The sequence below is a fragment of the Branchiostoma belcheri genome, unplaced genomic scaffold, assembly GCF_001625305.1.
Source record: "Branchiostoma belcheri isolate BF01 breed outbred unplaced genomic scaffold, Haploidv18h27 scaffold15, whole genome shotgun sequence".
Classification (NCBI taxonomy): domain Eukaryota; kingdom Metazoa; phylum Chordata; class Leptocardii; order Amphioxiformes; family Branchiostomatidae; genus Branchiostoma; species Branchiostoma belcheri.
The window spans coordinates 2,945,220-2,966,340 of NW_017802935.1; the positions used below are offsets into that span (position 1 = coordinate 2,945,220).

General features: G+C 38.5%; 2 protein-coding genes across 7 annotated transcripts in view; both read left to right on the forward strand.

Annotated features, from left to right (window-relative positions):
- Positions 1 to 1,248: 1,248 nt before the first annotated feature.
- LOC109465337 (ubiquitin-conjugating enzyme E2 E1-like) lies at positions 1,249 to 14,086 on the forward strand. 5 transcript variants are annotated; one of them, XM_019762548.1, is made up of 6 exons: positions 1,249 to 1,329; positions 1,765 to 2,070; positions 2,499 to 2,549; positions 12,587 to 12,719; positions 12,829 to 12,976; positions 13,750 to 14,085. In XM_019762548.1, exons 2-6 carry the CDS (start codon positions 1,940 to 1,942, stop codon positions 13,845 to 13,847), a joined length of 561 nt encoding a protein of 186 aa, XP_019618107.1. In that variant the 5' UTR covers positions 1,249 to 1,329; positions 1,765 to 1,939; the 3' UTR covers positions 13,848 to 14,085. The 5 variants fall into 5 exon arrangements, with proteins under 5 accessions (XP_019618107.1, XP_019618111.1, XP_019618108.1 ...); XM_019762552.1 differs by lacking the exon at positions 1,249 to 1,329 and adding an exon at positions 1,379 to 1,485 and having other exon boundaries at positions 13,750 to 14,086; XM_019762549.1 differs by lacking the exon at positions 1,249 to 1,329 and adding an exon at positions 1,397 to 1,550 and having other exon boundaries at positions 13,750 to 14,086.
- A 2,591-nt stretch (positions 14,087 to 16,677) lies between these two features.
- LOC109465305 (dnaJ homolog subfamily C member 7-like) overlaps positions 16,678 to 21,121 on the forward strand; it is a 46,626-nt gene continuing 42,182 nt past the window's right edge. For both annotated transcript variants that reach the window (XM_019762504.1, XM_019762505.1), the window contains exons 1-2: positions 16,678 to 16,790; positions 17,236 to 17,349. In XM_019762504.1, coding sequence (XP_019618063.1) covers positions 16,729 to 16,790; positions 17,236 to 17,349 — 176 coding nt within the window. In that variant the 5' untranslated portion in view covers positions 16,678 to 16,728. The remainder of the gene's footprint in view (positions 16,791 to 17,235; positions 17,350 to 21,121) is intronic.

Below are 21,121 nucleotides of genomic sequence, written 5' to 3' on the forward strand. Positions count from 1 at the left end.
TAGCTGTTGGCTATTTAATAATCCAAAGACATATTTGCTGACAAAGACAATACAGGAAACAGAAACCAAATTAACCACTGGTAGTATGCATATTTACAATTGTACCTACAGTATCTACAGTACTTAAGACCACAGTAACAGAGGTCAGGGTTAGTATGTACAGAGTGTCTCACAGACATTCCCAGTGTCTTGAAGTAGGCAGCAATGGTGGCATTATCAGTGGAAGCAGGAAGGTAAGACCCTGTTCATTTAAGATAACTGGTTGAATCCTTTATAACCAGCCATGTTGCTTAGTAGATAAATGTTGGCTAGTTGTCCTATCTTTATTACATGTATTTCTATTTTGGCACTACATGATTGTATTAGATTTACCAGTACATATTTGTGTATGTAGTATTTCACAAAAGGTTACACAATCATATAAGCATCAGTTAGATCTTTATTTAAAACATTTGCTGAGCTGTGCCTAATACATGTTCATACACAAACAATAACACAAAGGCCAATGAAAATTAACTGTTCAAGCCCATAGCAACATCAGTGTCTGCAGTAGGCCAGTATTTCCTGTTGCTATGGCATGATGATACTATCTCACCCACCTACACTGAGAACACACCTTTTTCTGACCTTGGTCTTTGAAAACTGAAACACCAGGTGTTATGTCCAAGAAACAAACAACAGCAAAGGACACACAAACAATGGAGCAGAACTTTGGAACGAAAACTAGCTGTGCTGCATTACTGAGAACTATTGGCTTTGCAAACAGTTATAACCAATTATTGATCTTAAGTACCAGTACAAGGGACTCACACCTTTGACTTAAGAGTACATGTGTGCTCAGCAAACAAATGGCCAATATCCATTCAGACAAAAATTTACTGGACTTGGTTGAATGTGACAGCTTAGGAAATGTGTAGGAAATTGTTTAAACTTTAGAAGAAGTGTTTTGATCTTAAGTGTCAAAATGTATGAGATGAAAACGGGGGATAAACTGGAGTATCTTTTTGACAGGTTGGTTGAGCCGGCGGGGGTTGTTAGATTTGCTAATCCCTTGGAGTACATTTGCCGTGCTCTCAGCCACCGGCACCCCCTCTTTTGAAATATCACGTCCGACTTTAAATTTGTCTACGTCCAAGTCGAGTCTCAAGGATTGGTTTAAATCTTTCCTTGTAACAATGTGTGTCTATTTTGACCGAATATTGTGGTGATGTAGGGTAGACATTATCGGGAAATGAGATTAAAAATTCCGCGCAGTGACCACTGGAATTTCCGGAGGGAGGGAATGGGAACAGCCAGGAATCTGTCGGGAGGCCCGGGCACGCGGTGCAGGTTTGTGTCCACCAAATTTTCATCATTTTCGCGCGGTTTTGCGGGAAATTAGCGGTCAATGTCGAACTTCACGGCTTGTGCTAGACCCAAACTCCCGACAAATGGCGGAAATAGAGCGATCCCTGCCCTGTGATTGAGACAGGAACGGATAGTTTTGTACCGGCTGTTTTGCCTCAATTACTCTTTGATGATGCATTGACTCGACTTCAATGTCGGTTGTAGTGTGTAACGTTACCTTTATTGTTAGACAAAGTGTCTATGTTTGAAGTCCTTTTGATTCCCTTGCTACTTATTCTGAAGAGTCTCCTTGAGTATTATCAGTGACACGAATCATTTAATTGGTGATTTAAGATTTAAATGGCCGGTGTTTCACAGTGACATTTTATTCCGAGGGGATGTTGAATTCTCATCCCATTTTTTTTTTTCACTCCACAGGATTCGAGCCATCGAGACTAGTTTGAGGACTGTGTATCTAGTTTGTGGGGATTGTCGGTGCCCTGGGAATTGAACCAGTGACCTTGGGGTCCCATTCCAGGCGCAGTTGTCCCTGGTGTGATCTGCGGTAGCGAAGTGAGGGGGTTCGGAGCCGCACGGAGAGAGACGCAGGAAGATGTCTGCAGCCGAGCAAGCCGGGACGTCTTCAAGTTCTTCCTCCAACTCTTCCCGAAGGCCCAAGGACCAGAGAGACAACAACCTTAAGCTGCTCAAGTCCACCAAGGCGCTGTCCACCAGCGCTAAGAGGTACCAGATCAATTCGGCATTAATAACATAGCGACGCTGCATTTTCTATCACGATTAATCATGCCAGCCTCTCCTTGTAATACTGCCAATCAGCTCATTTGCATATAAGCTAAAACCTTGTACTGTTGGACACAGAAGTGGGGGAAGTCGGCCCGATTTATACCATCTTGTTGGTTGGAAAGTCTAGTTTGACGTGGATGTGGAATTGGTGGTGTTTAAGGGCGGGGAAGGGAGTATGGTGGTGCATGAAATAACGGGAGGGTCAGCTGAGGCGGCCATCTTGTGTGTGTACTTTGCACAGTGATTATGTCGCCTTCCTTTGTCAGCTTCTGCTCATGGTTTATTTTATCGCGTCTCCAGTTGTTTTGGGGGCAGGGATATTTCCCTCTGGGTAACTCTCACCTGTTCCTGGCATTGTTTTTGTGCAGGATCCAGAAAGAGCTGGCAGAAATCACGCTGGACCCGCCGCCCAACTGCAGGTAGATAGATGTGGAGTTGTTAAGGTTAAGGTGAGGTTGTGAGAGTGGAGGCTCTCCCTACACAAACAGAGCCGGCTTTCCACACAGGTGACAAACAAAGGGTCCTCCTGAGTACCCAGGTGTCAAGTAGCACCCGAACAAGTTGGGGTGAAGATGGCCAGGGCTTGGGTTTCTACAGGTGGGGTCGGAGCAAGACTAAACATCTCAGATCTAATTCCTATAAAAGAACCCTTAAGAAGGTCTTAACGTTAACGTTCCTCACCTGACCTAACGTTACATGTTCTAGGTCATGTTTGTACATACATCTCAAAGGGACTTAACAGAAAAAGCAGTTTCTATCCATGTGAACAAAGAAACTGACTGCCTCTTTAAAGCAAACAAAGACAGCTACTTGTAGCAATTTAGGTAAAGCCATGATGTGCAGTATGTGAAAAGTTGAAATAGGTTCAAAAGAACTAGCAGTACATTTTGCCGATCCCCTTTTTACAGAGAGTATTGTGTTTGTTATTCGTGTTGATTATCATTTTCTTTGCAATTCATGATTACCCGCATTATTTGTGGCCATCCCGCCCCTGATTCCCAATGGTGCTAATATATTTATGTTTTCCATGAAAATTTATAGTATCCTGGCTTAAACCAACACTAGCAGTCCACGACTGTAACTGTAGTATGGAATAGCTGCAAAGATATTTGTAATATAGCAGGCATTAACTGTCCCGTTTGTGACATTAAGATTATTGATTAGACTATTACAGTTTTACGAGCATGAAAATGTTACATGTGACCTTGCATCTAATGATCTATTCTTAGGTTTACTACGGTCAGATCTGGTGTGTGTTAACATTTCATTCTGTCGTGTTTCCTTTTAAAAATGCAAAATCTTGTCAGAGTCCATCAAACGTGAGATTTTCAACATTCCCTATTATAGATTATGTTTAAGGTGAACCTAACAAAATGCAGTAATGATAAATAAGGGCCTTGTATAAAGTTGTGCCACAGTGCCATACATAATTTCTTAACCTTTCAATATTATCTTAGACCTTTGAATTACTCTTCTGTAAAGTAAAATTAGTCTTCCAATACAATGTTATTATCATTACGGTCATCAGTGACAGGTCTTTGTAATTGTAACATAAACAAACTGACATTGTCAGCCAAGAGAATGTTATAAAGTGTCCCACAGACAATGACATACTAGTAACAGCTTTTGCAGTATTTAAAACCGACCCTTGAGTAACGTGGAAAGTTAAATGAAAGTGAAAGTGATCAAAAGTGGTGATTTAGTTTTGTTATATTAAGTTTTTTTGAATACGTATATTATATATTTTGCAACAATTCTAAAGACAGGCACATAGACATGTGTTTTTACCCTTAAAAATGAGATAGGGAAAACAAAAGAAAAGCCAGTTGGTCACAAGACTGAAATCCTCCATATAGTATTACTAGCGAATTTTATGATGCCTACATGTGTAATTATTATATGCCATATTAATTATACTGCAAACAACTATACCCTCAGATACCCTCGGTACCATACAGGGTGTTACATTTAATATTACAAGCTATAAAAATAAGTTAAGTTTTGTCTCAGCAGTGTACCATTATGTGCATTGTACTAATCAGTTCCTTTGCTTAATCAAGCTTAGACATTGTCCTTTCAAATATTAATCACACAGTAATTCCTCTCTGTGCTGCTCATTGTGTATGCATACTGCACATGGCTACATTAGTCATGTATGGGAAAGCAGCATGGCTACACAGGTAGTTCATACAGGGCTGGAAATACTGGGTGCATGTGCACCTTAGTGCACCCAAAATTGGAGCTGTGCACCCAATTTTTTTGCACCCAAGTATTTTTGTAGGTATTTTTATACAGATTAAATGTATAATAGTATACAGGATATTCTTGGCATCTAAGGGTCAGACAAATAGAATTTTTCTTGTACTAATGTAGTACTTGTGTAAGATTTTGCAGTTAGGTCCCAGTTCAGATTAAAGCCCAGAAGAGGAGCTGTAATACCTGCAATTAGGTTTTGTTTCATATGGTGCACCAAAAAAATTTCTGTGCACCTAATTTTTTAGGTTGGGTGCACCAGTGCACCTATTCCCAAAATGAATTTCGAGCCCTGTCATATCAACTAGGATTATAAATAAGCTGTTACAGTTATAGGCGGTGGGGTTGTAACCTAGAAATACATAAAATTTGATGTGTGTAAAGTGAGGATAAGGTACAATTCGTCCAGGCTCTAAACTGTGAATGTCATGGTTCGTGATGTCTGTAAATGCTAAAGCCCCCATGAGAGAGAATTCCAAACTGGCAGATATTTATTTCATTAAAGGTCACTCCTCACCCCTGTTATTATTTAGAGACATGCAGGCTTGTGTTGGAAGAACACAGCAACTGCATTTTTGTCTGTGGTGTTACCATACCATATACATGTACGCTCTGTCAGATATATTAGAATGCAGGTATAGAGCAATATTTACAAAAGATTGAATTAGACTAAGAGTTATGGCATTTTTGTCTTATCTATGCCAACTAGAAAGTGGTTTTCTGGGTTTTTTTTTAATATCATCTTGGTTGGAAAACAGATCATTATTTCATTTAGGTAAAGGTAAATACAGTGTCAACTTAGAAGCCCCACCCTACCTAATTCAGGCATATTGCCCTTCAAACCATGTCTATCCCAAGTGACTGCCTTCTCTGAGAGTAAACCATGAATATAGATTTCGGTATTTGAAAATTGAATGAAACTGTTGTGTACATTTACATGTGATGCTGGTCTGTGACATTGCTAAGTTGTCTCAGCTTCTTAGTGATAGTACAAGAGCTGTGATGTCATTTTAATCAAATTATGAAGGACAAAAAGAAATATGCTAAACAAATCAAGGTTCAGATTATACATTATCATTGGATGGTAGGACTAAGATTTGGACCCAGTGCCTGATGATGTTTTTAAAAATGACAACAATTACTTTAGAATTCTTTGTTGGTAAGTCAATGTGTGGTAATGGTCTATTGTTCGTTGTTTTGGTTCTATGGACCATATATAGGGCTGCATTTTCCAGGTGTAGGTAACAACAACTTACTGCTTTCTGGAAATGACGCAATTTTGTTTAGATATTACATGTACAAAGAAAATTTTCAATCCTGTTTATATGCAGTAATTCACATGGTCTGACAACAAAGTGTCCAGACCATTATGCATAATGTAGTTGAGATGTATGATATTAATTTTGTTGATTTATTTGTGAGTATTTATTGACTTGCCCTGAAATTTCCTACAAATATAGGTTAGAATTTTTGTAAGACTGTGTCTATTCTTACTAGTACAATCTTTAGGCTCCAATCTTTCCTTTCTCAGTTTGACATTTTAGTCATCTCTAAGCAGTAGAAATTGCTTTTGACAGTTGGGGATGTTTGTTAACAATGTAAATGATTTTCCTAGTGCTCCTTGAAGTCCTTTCTTGTTAGTCCTTTTTATCTAGTGGTATCAGAGGAACAAAGGACGAGATAACGACTGGCCTTCTGTTGGGCCATTGTAAGCTGAATCAGCCTTTGAAGTAGGATCATGCCCCCTGGTCTTTTGTTTAGGTCCTCCTGTTTTTCTTGTCGGGCTTGAATCAGACATGAGCCCCTCCCCACTTCACCTTGATGTCTAGCTTTGAAGGTCACAAATTACGTTGTATTTCAGGGTTTCTGAAGGTAGTGATTCTTACCAATGCTATGGACACCAGGGTCCCATTGCCTTTGAACCACTTGTTTTGTGTCTCTTGCCTGGAAAAACTAACAGCATTTTGGATCTCTAATGCAGTCCAAAGAACATGCCTTTTCAGTATGCATTTTTATTCTAATCTCCAAGCAGATCTTTTAATGGCTGCAAAGACATAATCAAATTGGCCAGGTAGTAGTATCCATTTGCCAGGCAGTTACCATTTGCCACCCAAAAGGTTGGCGTAAAAGAAAAGACTCCAGTACAAAAAAAAAAGCCAGATGAAAATGCCTAAAAACACATCAAGATGATAAAGAATAAGCCAAAGCCTAAACCTCTGCTTGGAGATAATTTTTGTTTAGGATTTTTGTTCTTGTAAGACATGAAAATATGAAGAGATTGTAAGCTGCATGTACCCTTGCTGTGTAGGATAGTACCCGGCTGTGGTTTCTTTATGTACAGCAAGCTAACAGATGGCATACATGAAAAGGGGGTCATGAGATCAGATCAAAGAGATGCAGGATTTCCATTGCCTAGGCTGTAGCAGGTGTCTACTGATTGTGTAGATAAGTCCCAAACTATAGTATAGCCCTGCAAAATCTTTACTGCGCATTTTATGGTCATAGTAACTGTTACTAGTGTTAGTGTAGGAATCAGGTAAAATGATACAAACTGGTAAGTAATGGCTTCATTGATGCTGATTTTGGATAGAATGTCTACATACAATTATGTATGTACCCAGCAGTTTTGGTCCTATCCAAAAGATAGTGGCATTGCAAAAGCATTATTCAATAGGGTAATTCTACTTTGTATTCTTGTTCAAGAATATGTATGAGAACAAGGAGGGAAAGAAAAGAAATAATGTATCAAGTCCTCAACCCTAAGTATTGTAAGTGTACATTTTACTGTGCCCTACGACCCAGGTGTACTTAAAGGGATAGGTATCAATATATATTATATCCCCTCTTAACAGAAATCTATTCTGCTACCAAAGATACATGTAGCTCCCAGAATGGCCTCTTTCTTCCAATATGTGTATGTAGACTTGCCTGTGCTTGGTCAGACATATCTTGCCATGTTACCCAAAGCATACTAACTACAGAATTATCTGATGCAGGTTATTAGATATCTGTTGCTGTTACGCAAGTGACCCTGTTCATGAAGTGGCACTGTCTATTGCATGTAATTTGATTGACAAATCGTATAAGGTCTCAGACTCTGAGTGGCTGCTCCAAGTCAAGGATGCAAAAGCTGTTTTCCACTCAGTGTTCATAGGAAAATTTGGCAACATCCCCAAACATATTCGATGCTTGTATATGTAGATGAAACTTGACCCGTATTTACTTCCGTACTATCATTTGTTTACTGTAAACAAAATGGCTTACTTGCCAAAATTTGACTCTTTGTGTATAGGCATGTGTACACTAGCTGGTGTGTTACGCCGAAGGGCGGTTATACTGGCTATACCCATACAGATATAGATACAGATATGTTACTGTATACGTAGTATAGTAGTATGTACCAAGAAGACTGTATACACATGCATACATGTTGAGACATGTACAAGTAGATTCAGGGCTTGAAATACTTAATATCTGTTGTCTATGTGTTTCATAATATGACTATTATCAGCTTGCCAAATAGAGAATGTGAATTGATATATGTTACCTGCAATCTAAAATGTCTGCATGGTATGCATCTCCATCCCTTACTATCCAGTTTAACTGATATTAATAATAGGATCTAGAATAGGATCATTGTAATATACCTTTGTTTTTCTTCTGTTCAGATGTATACAATTAACCTTGATATTGTTTATTGTTTAAACATTGTCCTATTGATTTGAACCATACCCAAAATAAACTTGCTGTGGTGTGTAAACTAGCCCATAGCTTTTACAACAGGGTTCAAAGTACTTACTAGTGTTATTTTACAGGATTCAAACTCCCAACCTTTTGGTCCAGATAGTTTAAACACTAGACCACAGCAGGATATTTTACAGTCACTTTGATGAATTCTTAGGTAACGTGCAAAAATCATTGGTTATCAGATATGCAAATTGTTCTTCAGATCCTGCTTTAGATATAGTTCACCTTTGAACTGCATCATAACGATGATTTATTAATATAACATAAGATAAATGTATGGTAATAGATGCATGAAAAAGATAAGGTATACTAAATGTCCACTAGAGTAAACTAAAATACCTTTAAAGGCTTAGCAGTAGATGATTTATTTTTCAGATAAGTCAGTAAAATTTAAGACTGGAAGATTTAATTGATTACTGATTGTTGAAATTGACCTCGCAGTAGTTTATGAATCATAAGTTATCAGCTTTTTTATCATGGAATGGTAAAATACTACGGAAACTCAGATGGCTTTATCCAGTGCTAGTGCTCCTCTTTCCGGAGCATTGTGTGCTAAAATTCACTCACCTTTGTGTCAGTTATATGAACAGTCAGTAGGGAGAAGGTGAACGCGGTGTTAGAAATAATCATGTTGAACGTTTGAGTCTTGTTATACAAACCTACAGCTATTGTACCCAGTAACCTAACATTTTGGCTCCTAAATACAGAACTGGAATTATGCCAAAATTCTCCTTTCTATCAGCCATATTGTAACGACTGAAATGCTAGCGATAAACCTGTTACATGAAGATGAAATAAGCACCTATCTTAAATTTTCCATGATTACGTTAAGGTTGACTTTGATTCTGGAAGGATTTCGACAGATTTTATTACAGTAAATACCCTAAAACCATCTCCAGTGATGCCACCTACGGTTCGTACTTACAAGAAATCAATGATGTTCAATTTCTAAAGACAAATCAGTCATGAAATGCATTTCTGGTCACATGCATAGTTTATATCCACTGGGTCAATTGAGTGATAAACCCATGAGCGTCATCCCATTTTTAAAACCTACAATCCAAGCAATGGTTTCAAAGACTTATCTTTTTTTCAGATTGATTGTTATGGTATTGCTGTACCTTAAAGAAAATGCTGCATTGATAGAAATCCAGGCAAGCCTCAGATATATATTGCCAGGGCTCAAAACAAAACTTGTTTTTGCAGGTTAGTGCAGGTAAAATTGAAGCTGTGCAGGTATTTCTGATGTCTACAACCTAACCTGCGCTCATGTACTGGGTATATATTGCTTTATGCTGACCACCTGTGTATTGCTATATTTTGCATTAAGTGTAAATGAATGTTGGCAATGTGGGCTTGTAATTCTGAAAATTGCTTAAACATTTACCTGTTCATGTACGTTTATTTTATTTAGGGTTCTTCCATTGAGTTATGGTCACGGTCTTGTTGCCACACATCATTACCATATTGGTAGGGAGTCCAAAATCATCAAGTGTTCTGGTCCCTTAGAAGAGTATATTCTGTTTAGCATAAAGAGGATTTTAATCTTACTTAGAGACAATTGTAACAGTGACAGATCAAGTGTAAAGAGAGTTGGACTAGCAGCCATCTGACTGAACATGTACCACTGGCTATTCTCACTGGAAAATCAATTAGTCCTGATAGAAATTATCTGGCTTATGTATGAGTGATTGACTCTATTAACGTAAGGTCAAGTTAAACCATTTCGCTCACGAGATGTTTGATTCGATGTGGGTCAGTTCAGGCATACTGACTGTGCCATAAATTGTAACATCATCACAAACCATATCTTGATTTATTATGATACGGCAGTCGTGTTGGCCTTTGAGAAATCAGGTATAATTTACAATCTCAATCTTTGCTTGCTTAGCACTTCCAAAGGGTGTAATCTGAATCAAGTAAAATGCATGTCGTATTTTGTACTATAGTAGGCTAGGGATTAGACAAATTATGTAAGCAGAATTTTAAAGGAATCAGTTACAGTTCTCCTTGACCAGATTGTAGGGACAGATCTTATTTCAAATTTCTTCATGTAAACAAAATGCTTGCCTTACAACACTTAGCTTCCAATAAGCCATGACTTACATACTTGTGAAAATACACAGTGTTATACCTGTATGTAATTACATACATCGGCCATTTGGGAAAAAGGATGGACATGATTCTAATGCAAAAAGAATTTGGACACAACAGTCATATTTCAGCAGCTGTTTCTTGGAAAGATTGGTGACATTTGTAACATTGACCCTCGCTAACCTTACCACCTGCACACCTTATGTGCAGGATATATGATACAGTATTAGGCAAATGAGTAAGCAAAGAAAGCTACTGTCAAATTCCCTAGCCAGGAAATGGGACAGGTGGGAAAGAAATCAGGAATAGTATTAGAAAAAGACAGAAAGTGGATTCTATGTCGCTTAGTTTATAGGAAATGAAGTGTCTGGTCTTGTGTCTCAGTTTGTGGTACAATCTTGCCACTTTGTCTGCATACCTTTTTCTGTGAGGCAATTCAATTCAATTCACTGTTAATTGTAGCTGGCTGTGTTAATGATAAATATTGCTGGGAAATTCTTTGTGAAGCATAATTGGTCAATTTAATTTCACCAAACTTAATTGTTATTTGTTAATTGGCCGATTTAATTTCACCAAGCATCATTGTTAAGTGTTATTGAGGTATTCTTTGTATCATGTAGTCGAATGTCAGATTGCCCAAAAATCATTATAACGTAGCACCCAAGGCCAAAAGACTAGTTTTCCCAGACACCCCATGGATAAAACAAATTGTCCCCAAAAACTTACTGTTAACCGTTACCGGCCTGCCAGAATTTCCCATTAAGCATCACCAGGATCCCCCTATGTAGACCCTCCAAGATGGCTACAAGTTATATTGAAACTGAAAGGAGCCCTTGGAAGGAGACTGGGACTTTGATTATTAAAGGTGACACGACATGAAGCAGCTGCACTTCTGCTCAATATCAGAAAATGGTTAGACAGGTTTTAGGGTATTGGTTAGTCTAAATCCATTTGCTGCATGTACGTGTTTGGCATGATGATTTGTTTTTTATCACACTTAGACAAAGGTACATTCACAAAGCAAGGGTTCAGCATGTAATCAATTCAAAAATAGGTGAAATTGTTTTTCTTACATGCAAGCATTACTTTATTTTATTCACGACAATTTGCTTGATATGATATGACTGTGAGGAGCGGTTTTAGTATTTATTGTGTGTGGAAGGAACATCAGAAACATAAGTTTGCCCATTTGAAGTGGTGTTTAGTTTGTACTTACATGTATATTTAAAGACTGTTGTGTTTCCCTTGCACAAAATTGCCATTCTTACAGACAAGTAATGTACATCTAACAGGTGCATGTCAGGGTTAAAGGTTTAGCCCTGGTGTCGCTATCAAGAGGACTTTTTTCTGCTTTAAGCAGCTCATGTAACTTTATCCCCTTTCCTTTGTGCTGACAAGGTGTGTACGCTATAGAGTGGGATTGTTTGGCCAGCCCACTATATGTCAATCCAACCATGGCACACTGCCAACAAAAACTGTACAGCCAGTCTGGACACAGTCTGGCCCTGCTCTCCTCCCCATATTTCACAGTAGTTCATCCCAGTAATGAGGAGGGTGTACTTAGTGTCATTTCGACTGTACCACATGGATTGTTTTTAGGGGGGAATTTCTGGAATTTTAAATGCTTGCACTCAAAGCTTAGCTAACAATCCTTGAGTTTACAATTTAATCACAGCTAGCAACGTTTGCTTTGTAGTTTCACAACACTGCCAATAATGCAGTGTACGAGTAGCTGTTGATAGTATTAAAAATCACCCCGGGGTAAGATTAGTAGTCAGAGGTGAGCGCTAACAAGCCGAAACACCTGCCTGTTAAAGTGTGGATTAACCCGGGGGTTTTCACCTGTGTTGTGCCTCTGTTTACCCTTACCAGGGAGATGTTTGTTTTAGGCGCCATCGGAAAACAATATTCTGTCGACAGCCCTAATCAGGGTTGCCGGGATAAGGCTTATTGTTGTTCCTGAATGGTGGAACAAGTAAGAGTTGTCAAACACAAAATAGTGGAGACAAACTGTGTGCTATGCACTGACTTAGTAACAGTCTCACTATTGTTGAATGTGAGTCTGGATTATTTTAAGAGCCCCTTCTGTAAGTGTTAACGGATGCAGTCTGGTAGTTAACTTTACTTTGCATTTAAATGTTTCAAGTCTCTTAGAGAGATGCAAAATATTAGAAGGTGGATAGAGCATTAAAAGAAATTGCATAGCTAGGAAAGATAAGGCGTGTTTGCAACAAATTTGGATATTTACACTTTTTAAACAGAGGAGAATTCACATAAGATCTGGAATGAACACACATTCAACAGTGTAAGGAATACAAAAGGTGATTTTAAAGTTTATATATATTGTGTTATCTTTTGCCAGTGCCGGTCCAAAAGGAGACAACCTGTATGAATGGGTGTCCACCATCCTGGGGCCACCTGGGTCTGTGTACGAGGGCGGAGTTTTCTTCCTGGACATCCACTTCTCACAAGACTATCCCTTCAAACCTCCTAAGGTGAGCCGTGGCTGCTGTTGGACATTTTATCAAGACCTTAGAATGATCTGTCGTAATTGATCCTCAGAAAGAAACGAAGTGACACGACTGTTAATTTGTGCCTGCCCAGGTGACATTCCGGACTCGTATCTACCACTGTAACATCAACAGCCAAGGTGTGATCTGTCTGGACATACTGAAGGACAACTGGAGCCCCGCCCTCACCATCTCCAAAGTCCTACTGTCCATCTGCTCACTGCTAACTGACTGCAATCCTCGTAAGTAAAACCTCTTTGGAAAAGACTGGGATTTGAAAAAAAACATCATGTTTATAGCAAAGAAGATTCTGAATATTCCAAATTCTTCTGACATATGCGGGGAATATGGGGAATATCAATAATAGATTATCTTGCCTCTTGACTTTAACGACGGCTTTTGTGGTTATGATAATCGTTCTAACATTGCTGAAGTGCAGGGAGTGATTAATATCTTGCATTGATCTAAAGGTATTAAAAGTGCAGAGTGCCCGGGGATATAGTATCATTAGGTAGATGATAATTTCGTAGATATTGATGTGTAATATGCATGTAATGGTACCCTGTAATGCGGGCTATAACAGCAGATGCATACAGCTAATCAGTGTTCTAGCAAGTGTCTTTCGGTTAAATCTGACAGAATTTTGCTGCTCATGACAGACAAAAATTTTGCTCAATCCATCTTCTTTGAGGAACAAAAGTCAGTGTGTGAAGATATAAACAGAGATGTCACATATACTAAGCTTTGAATGGCCCTGTTTGGCACAACCCCTCATGCCTTTGGCACTCAATATGATGAGGGAAAAGAATTTCAGGATGGCTGGAAAACTGCACCCAATCAAGGCTTTTTTTTTACTTCATAGAATATTGTACTTTCATTTTAGAGTCACACTTTACCCATGCACCAATGTTTTTCCTTTTACTCTAACTTTGATACACTGATTTACATGGAAATGTTATTGTAAAAAAAAAACTGTACATCCAAAAAATAACATCGTTATTCTTGTTATTTGCAGATGATCCTCTTGTTGGTAGCATTGCGACGCAGTACACCAACGCACGGGAGGAGCACGATAGGATAGCTCGCCAGTGGACAAAGAGATATGCTACATAGAATCATGTTATGCTTCATTGACAACACATGTAAAACCTGCTATGTACTACCTAACCTTTGTAAAGGTATACTGCATTGTTTTGTGGTATATAAGCAGGCTTTTAGCTAGGATTTTTTTGTTGGGCGTCCATTTTTTGCATTGTATGCTATGCTCAGCAAAGATGCACGGTGCACAAGCTTTTTAGGGGGCCTTTTTTGAAAGTCAAAATGCTCTCAAACACTACTTTTTGTATTTTGAGGTACAAATTTTGAGGAATTTGAGTTTTTCTCCTTCAGTAAACTATCATTTTTGTATTTATAGTAAGGCTGAAGGGAGGCATGTGTGCATGGCAGGGGTTGGGAGTGGAAAAAAACAGGGCGTCTTTAGGGTGTCCTACCAAAAAGTATGGCGTCCAATTTCTTAGTATTTTCAGTACAGGGCGTCCAAAAGACACCCTGGACACCCCTAGCTAAAAGCCTGTATATAAGTAAAATAAGCATTGTATTTGTTATTGAGCATAAATGTAGGTCAGTGGTAAATGAATTCAGTTCTCTTTATGAAGTATCACCTTTTGTCAAAGAGGGGATTCCTTAAAAATTGGTATTCTTAGTTCTATATTGTAAGGTACAGAATTGATCATGTGGCATCTGTATGACTTAGAAGTTAGATGTATTTGTGTCGCATACTTCACCCCAGTTCATTTTGTAATTGCATTGAATGGCACTGTTATGTTTAAAAAGTAAGCAAGAAGTCAAAGATTGTATATCTACACCACTGCCCTGTAACAAGTATGCTTACAAGGTATTGCCAAACATTTACGCATGATAATATGTTGAAAAGCAGTTACTTGAAGAGTCCTGTCATACAAAATGTAACCTTGCAAAGAGGCACATGATTATTAATAATAGCATTAGAAACAGCCAAATGTCTACCTATGCTTCTGACACAGTTAGGCAACTTTTCATGTACACGTTGTATACCTTTATGCCCACTTATCTCTCTAGTAGAATGTATTTCTCAGCATAGAAAATGAATGAATGAGTGCACATAGTCAATTACAGTATACCATGGTGTTTGTCAATGAGTTAGGCGGATCAAGCCATGCATTCTTGTCAACCTCTGTTCACTGCAGCAGTACTTTATTTATTGGATTTAGCTTTGCACTGACAACTGATCAGTCATATCTGATCACATGATAGTTCCTACAGTCACCTTTGACCACAGCTGCCACATGTGTGGCTTGTATGTTTCACGTAAACTATATATGACATTTAGGTTTATACTGTCATACATGCAGTTTTGTCCAACTTTGTTCAAAGAAGCCGTGTTTTGAGCAAACAACAGTTCTGAGGAATAAGAGGAATAAGAACTTCCCACAGAAGCAAATTGTTTTGTGGATTTAGCCTGGTGCAATTATTGGCTGTCATTGTAATACACTTGTGGATTTATAGTGGCAGGTGCTAAGTATAGTACGTCGGCAGAAAGTACTGTGCCTTTGCGAAGCCCGTAATGTATTGTGCATAGCACTTTGGCAGAACATCTTGTTTAAGGTCTTATTTGGGTATTAAGGATGACATCCTGTGTATAAGTTTTCAAATGTTGTGTCAGAAAAGATATTGTCTGCAACAGGCAAAATTCTGAAGCAATGTTGACCAAACATCCAACAAAAACCATGAAAAATCCATGTATCGTGCAGGTGCAGTACATTCTGCTGACATGCTGTTAAGTATATGTGAATGCAGGATATACCTGTACATTTGTCCATTGATATCGCCCAGTCCCTGTTCTCATTGCTAGGCAAAGACAAGAATCCGAGTACCAAGTACTTAATGCTTCAGCATTTAGCATTGAATTTGAATAAACTTTTGTAACTGTATATTTGCACAACTAGTTCACCATAATTACAGCATAACAATTTGCCAACCAATATACTTGCTGAAAAGTACCAAATACTTGGAGCAACGTGGAAAAAAATTCAAGGTACATGTAATATTCCATGGATTAAACAGCATCATAACTAATGTAGTACAACTTCACTCTTTTGAAATAGAAAGATTTTTGTGGAGTATTTAAGTAATATGCACATAATGTTTAGTACATGTATTTCATTTACTATCATGTAAGGTAGCAAAATGGTATTGAAGTCTGTAATAATGTGTTCTGATAATGTACATAATTAAGATTTGACTCATTATGCCAAACTGTAACATGGAATAAACGTTACTATAGACTGCAATCCAATTGTTGCTTTTCATTCTTTTCTTAAGTGGTCTGCTTTGACCAACTTTAAATCTTACCTTGAATATTAGAATGTGATCTTAGTTTTTACTGGGTTTAAACCATTAACATGGTACAAGATGTCATATTGTAGCCTAGTTGGTAAAAAAAGTTGCAAAAGGTCTTTTTATTTTAAAATCGTCAGCAATGAATGCATTTGTTTCAAACTCAAGTTTCTTTGTGAAATTAGATAAACTTTTAGAAAATAATAATTTTAGGATGCCTTCATATTTCATGATTTATTGTTCCTAGTTTGTATTGTTTACTCTTTAACACTTTAATCTGATGTCCAAGTTGATAGTAATATTATTGATATTACATGTAGTTATAGGTCAACTATAGGTCAACTTAGCCTTAATTCATTGTCAGGATAACCTGTCCTTTTGGTGTATGAGGGTTTTGGTCTTAGGTTCTGAGATGACATCATCCGACAGTGACCGGACTCTTAAAGTCACGTTAGAATTTCCTCAAAATGTTCAGATAAAACCCCCAGCTGATTCATAAGCGCGTCATACGTGGTTTCTATGCGTCATGAGGGGGAAATTCCACCTGATTCCCCGGGAATCCCCCACTTCTCGCGAGACCGAGCGAGAGTTGGTGCGAGACTTTCTGATCCCGGGAAAAATGTCGTCCGAAGAAGTCGAGAATATGGAAACGGAGGCCGACTGTGAACCCACTTCTGTCGGGTAAGTCAACCTTCTTCCCTCGAGATTGTCCGGTTAGGAAGTAGTCTATACCCTCCCTGTCCACCAAGCAGTGTCTAATTAGTCAGCCTGAGGGAATTCACACTTGAACAGACCGTAAAACTAAAAGGGCACACGCGTCGACCGGCCTTTAGTTGTCGTAACTTCCTTCCTCAGGTTTTCTAGAACCTTCGATAACCCCGCGTGTGGGTCACGAGGGACTGTAAGGCCTCACAAGACTTTTCCCGAATTTCTTGGCGCCGAATCAAGATGTTACCGCTTTTGTAATCTAGCCAAGACACGTACACGTCCGCTATTTTAGTCAGAAAATCTGCAAGTTAGACTTTTCATCGTGCCCCCCTCCCCATCCCCGCGGTTCTTTTTATCAAATCTCTGGCGGGAAAACTTCCTTATACTCCCGATTTCCCGATTTTCCCGCTATGGTTAGGTTTGACGGAGGGGTGACCGGTATGCCGAACGGTACAGTGGAGACATCACCCGTCAACGAGGCAAAAAAGATCGTCCTCGACCACGAAGAAGACTCAGAAAGCCAACGTGTCAAGTAAGGATATACCGTATCGACCGTGATGTTGATTTTTGTTTGTTTATCCTTTTGTTTAGGTGGCTGAAGCATGGGGTTTCTGTGGTGATGGCGAGTGACATTTCTTTTGCTGTCAAACACACACTCTAACTCAGTTTACCCTTTGACATACACATGTAAATTATGTATGCAGCAAACAACAGTACAGTAATACTATAGTACTATGGTACTACTTACTACTTACACAGTTACATGTTGAAAGGGTCACTTTTACTTACATAAATATGTACTTAAGTCAATCCCTATACATTCAGGCTGACAAAATCTTGCGCCAACTACATGTATTTGATACCCATATCTCCACCACCACCAGCCAGCCCGCGTCTGTACTACTACTAACTACCAAGACTATCCACTTTTCAAAGTTGACATTCTCAAATCTATCCACTTTTCAAAAGTTGACATTCTCAAATCTACAGACTACACTTACTAGTATTTTTATAATGTAACTTGAACTATCTTGGGTTCAAAGTACACCACCATCTTGAAAGGGTATGTATTAGTGGTACATTGTATTATGTGCTGTAAAAATACAACATCAAGATTGTGGTGGTAACGAAATCACAAGACTGTTTGCTGGTTGTCTTGTACCTGTATCTAGAAAACTGTCAGGTCCAGGTCCAAAATACCAGAACGTCACTCAGGTCCAGGTGCTAACACTCAATTATACCTTTATTTGTCATCAAAAATAGTTCACTGAATCTTACCAATCTTCTCACAAAGATGACAACTAAGCACAAGAAACAGAAATAGAATAAATTATCATTTGGAGATAAGAAATGTGTGAACGTGAAGTTTGAACCCTTTAGCAAAGATGAAAATTCACCACAGAAAATATGTTTTATTTTAGCACATAAAATACATAATATAACACACCCTGGTAATTGACCAAACTTGTCTAGGTTTGTGCTTATTTCTTTCCAAAAATTAATACATTTTGTACAAGTGCAGACAATTTTGCTAGGTCCACCCCCGCATCTTATTCGACAAGGATATTGTAACTTTATTCATAAAGCATTCAAAATCATATTACAGCATACAGTGCAAAGATACCTAATATTAATTGCATTCAAATTATTTTTGCCATTTAGTCTATTTTTTTTTTCTTTATTTTCATGATGCATTTCATCTACACACTGTACACAAAAATAAACATCATGTCATAACAATAGTGGATGTAGCCTACCTCCAACTACAGGATTTCAGATTTGTTATGCGATTTGACAGCCTGATACACTCGCTCACTGACTCACACTCTCACTGTCCTCTGTTTTCCACATCTGGCAAGGGTTAGCTGTGTTTTGCACATTCATGTCTGGCTTGGTGGCAGCCTGCCAGGTGGCCCTGTACTGCAGGTAAACACTGTATAGGTTGAAGAGTTGCCAGTCTGTACATGGTCGTTCCCATGGGTTTGGCCTTTCTGGGCCACTTCTCTTCATCCAGTCTCTGCGTGAAAAAGTGTCATTAGAAAATGGATTAAAAGTACAGACAGGGCTCGAAATGCCACCTGCATATGCAGGTTAGTGCAGGTAAATTTAGAGCCTTGCAGGTACATTGTATTTCTGATGTCAACCTGCAACTAACCTGCACTGGTCAATGTACATGTACATGTATATACAACTGTAGGTGTATGTGTATTTTCAGCTGTATTGACAGTCAGACTGCATAGGTGTATCATGTTTATGTGTATTTTCAGCTGTATTGACTGTCATACTTGTAACTGAGTGGTGCAAGTAAAATTATTCTGGTGCAGGTAATATTCAATGTTGCAGTGCAGGTGTGCAGAGAAAAGTAAGACTTGTCAAGATTAAGTAGTAAGTAAATTCTCTTGATTGAGTTGAAATAAAGGTCATGTGCATGAACATGTTCTGTTATGTAATGAACAATTGCCCATCAATATATAGCCCATCCTAACTTGGGAGTTACTGATAGGATGTAAAAGGTCCCTGTGCTATATTTGTGTATGATCCATATATGGCACATAACCTTAGGGACAAACCAGAAATGGTGACGAGGGGGATATGTGTCACAAATTTTACCTGATACAACTTACTTTCAGATAAAAGAACAGAAAAAAATGGTAGGTAGATACTAAGAACAAAAGAAAAATTGCAGGAAAAAATGTGCTATCATGCAAATTAGCTATCCTAAATAAAATTACATGTACAATGTACATATGCAAGTACCCTCTTCCTCTGGTCACCCCTCTGATCTTTAATGGTTGGTCCCACAATAACCACATGTAGATAGCTGGGCCAAAGGTCATATTGTTTGTGGCTATGGAAAGTACTAGTACTTGTACAGTCATGACAGTAGTACCTTTACTTTAGACAGCCTTAGTTACTTAGCCTGGGTACCATCCTGCTTCAGCAGTACTGTACCTTTACCTCTGTAAGGTCATACATGTATATGTATTGAAACACCAGTCACAACATGTATTTTTCCTATCTTCTATTCTAAGACTAGTCTTTTCCTATACCTTTGCACAAAGAAAATCAAAATTAATGCATGTATACATGTATATGTACCATCAGACCAGTCGTGTCCCTATTGTTAACACAGTAACTGTTGATAATGATAGTTCATTATCTTCTTCATTACAATGGTTCCTTTACATGATTGAAGCCTACCATTACCTGTTACACGTCACAATCACTGCACACATTTACCACACAAGATAACCCATACACCTACATTTGTACAGTCAATATGGCTGCTATCTTCCATGTCATGTAAGTGTGATACATTTACGCTATTTCTCATCATTAGACTTACATCATATTTACATGAAAGTTGGTTACGAAAGGGTATATAATTGAATTTCAGTTATACTTAGCTCTGCAACAATATTATAAATGTGGACATAGAGATGGGTGAGATTTCATTGCCACCAAGTGAAGCAACATTATTATGACTGATGACATGTTTGCTGACATTGTATCTGTGTCTGTATCTGTATAGCCGGTATAACCGCCTCTTGGCGTAACACACCAGCTATTGTATTGTCCAACATGTATTCAGTTCAACTTTGATCATTTTATTCTCGACTCATACCCTTGCAAACCTAGGTTCCATAGTGGAAGCACAGGGGAAGCACAGGGGAAGCACATCCAGTAGAGGAGGAACTACATCCGATGTAGTTCCTCCCTTTTTTCCCTTCTCAGAGGGTTCCAGGGGGCTGTTTTGAAGGAACTACTTCCAATGTGATTCCTTATCGCCAATTAGAGACTGTGCTTCCAGTATGCTTCCAGTATGCTTCCCCTATGCTTCCTGGTCATTAATCATTCCTACCAGGAGAAGCCTGGCAAAGAGGTAGAAGAAGGTCTCCTATGCTTATCCCTGGGGCTAATTATGGGTGAAAAATCAATTATATATGCACAGCCAAATGTCACCAGAAGTTGGCCATCCCAAGCATGTACACAGAATAAAGGGTTCAAAAAGTACTTTCCCACATTCTTATCTCAAGGGGAGGGACCAGTGAATGAAGCTTCCACAAATGGTGAAACCACTAGAAACAAGCACTTTATTTAAAACACATTTACTTTTATTCCAAAAATTCAAGTCTTTACCCCCACTGCAAAGCTGAAAACAGTAAACAAACATTACCTTCAGTGAACTCAACTTCTAATGTATCCATTTCCACAAGACCTACAAATGTAACCTGAACTCAGATCTGTCATAATGCCTGAACAAAACTTGACCAGAGTAGGAAAGTTTAGACCCTACCTGATCC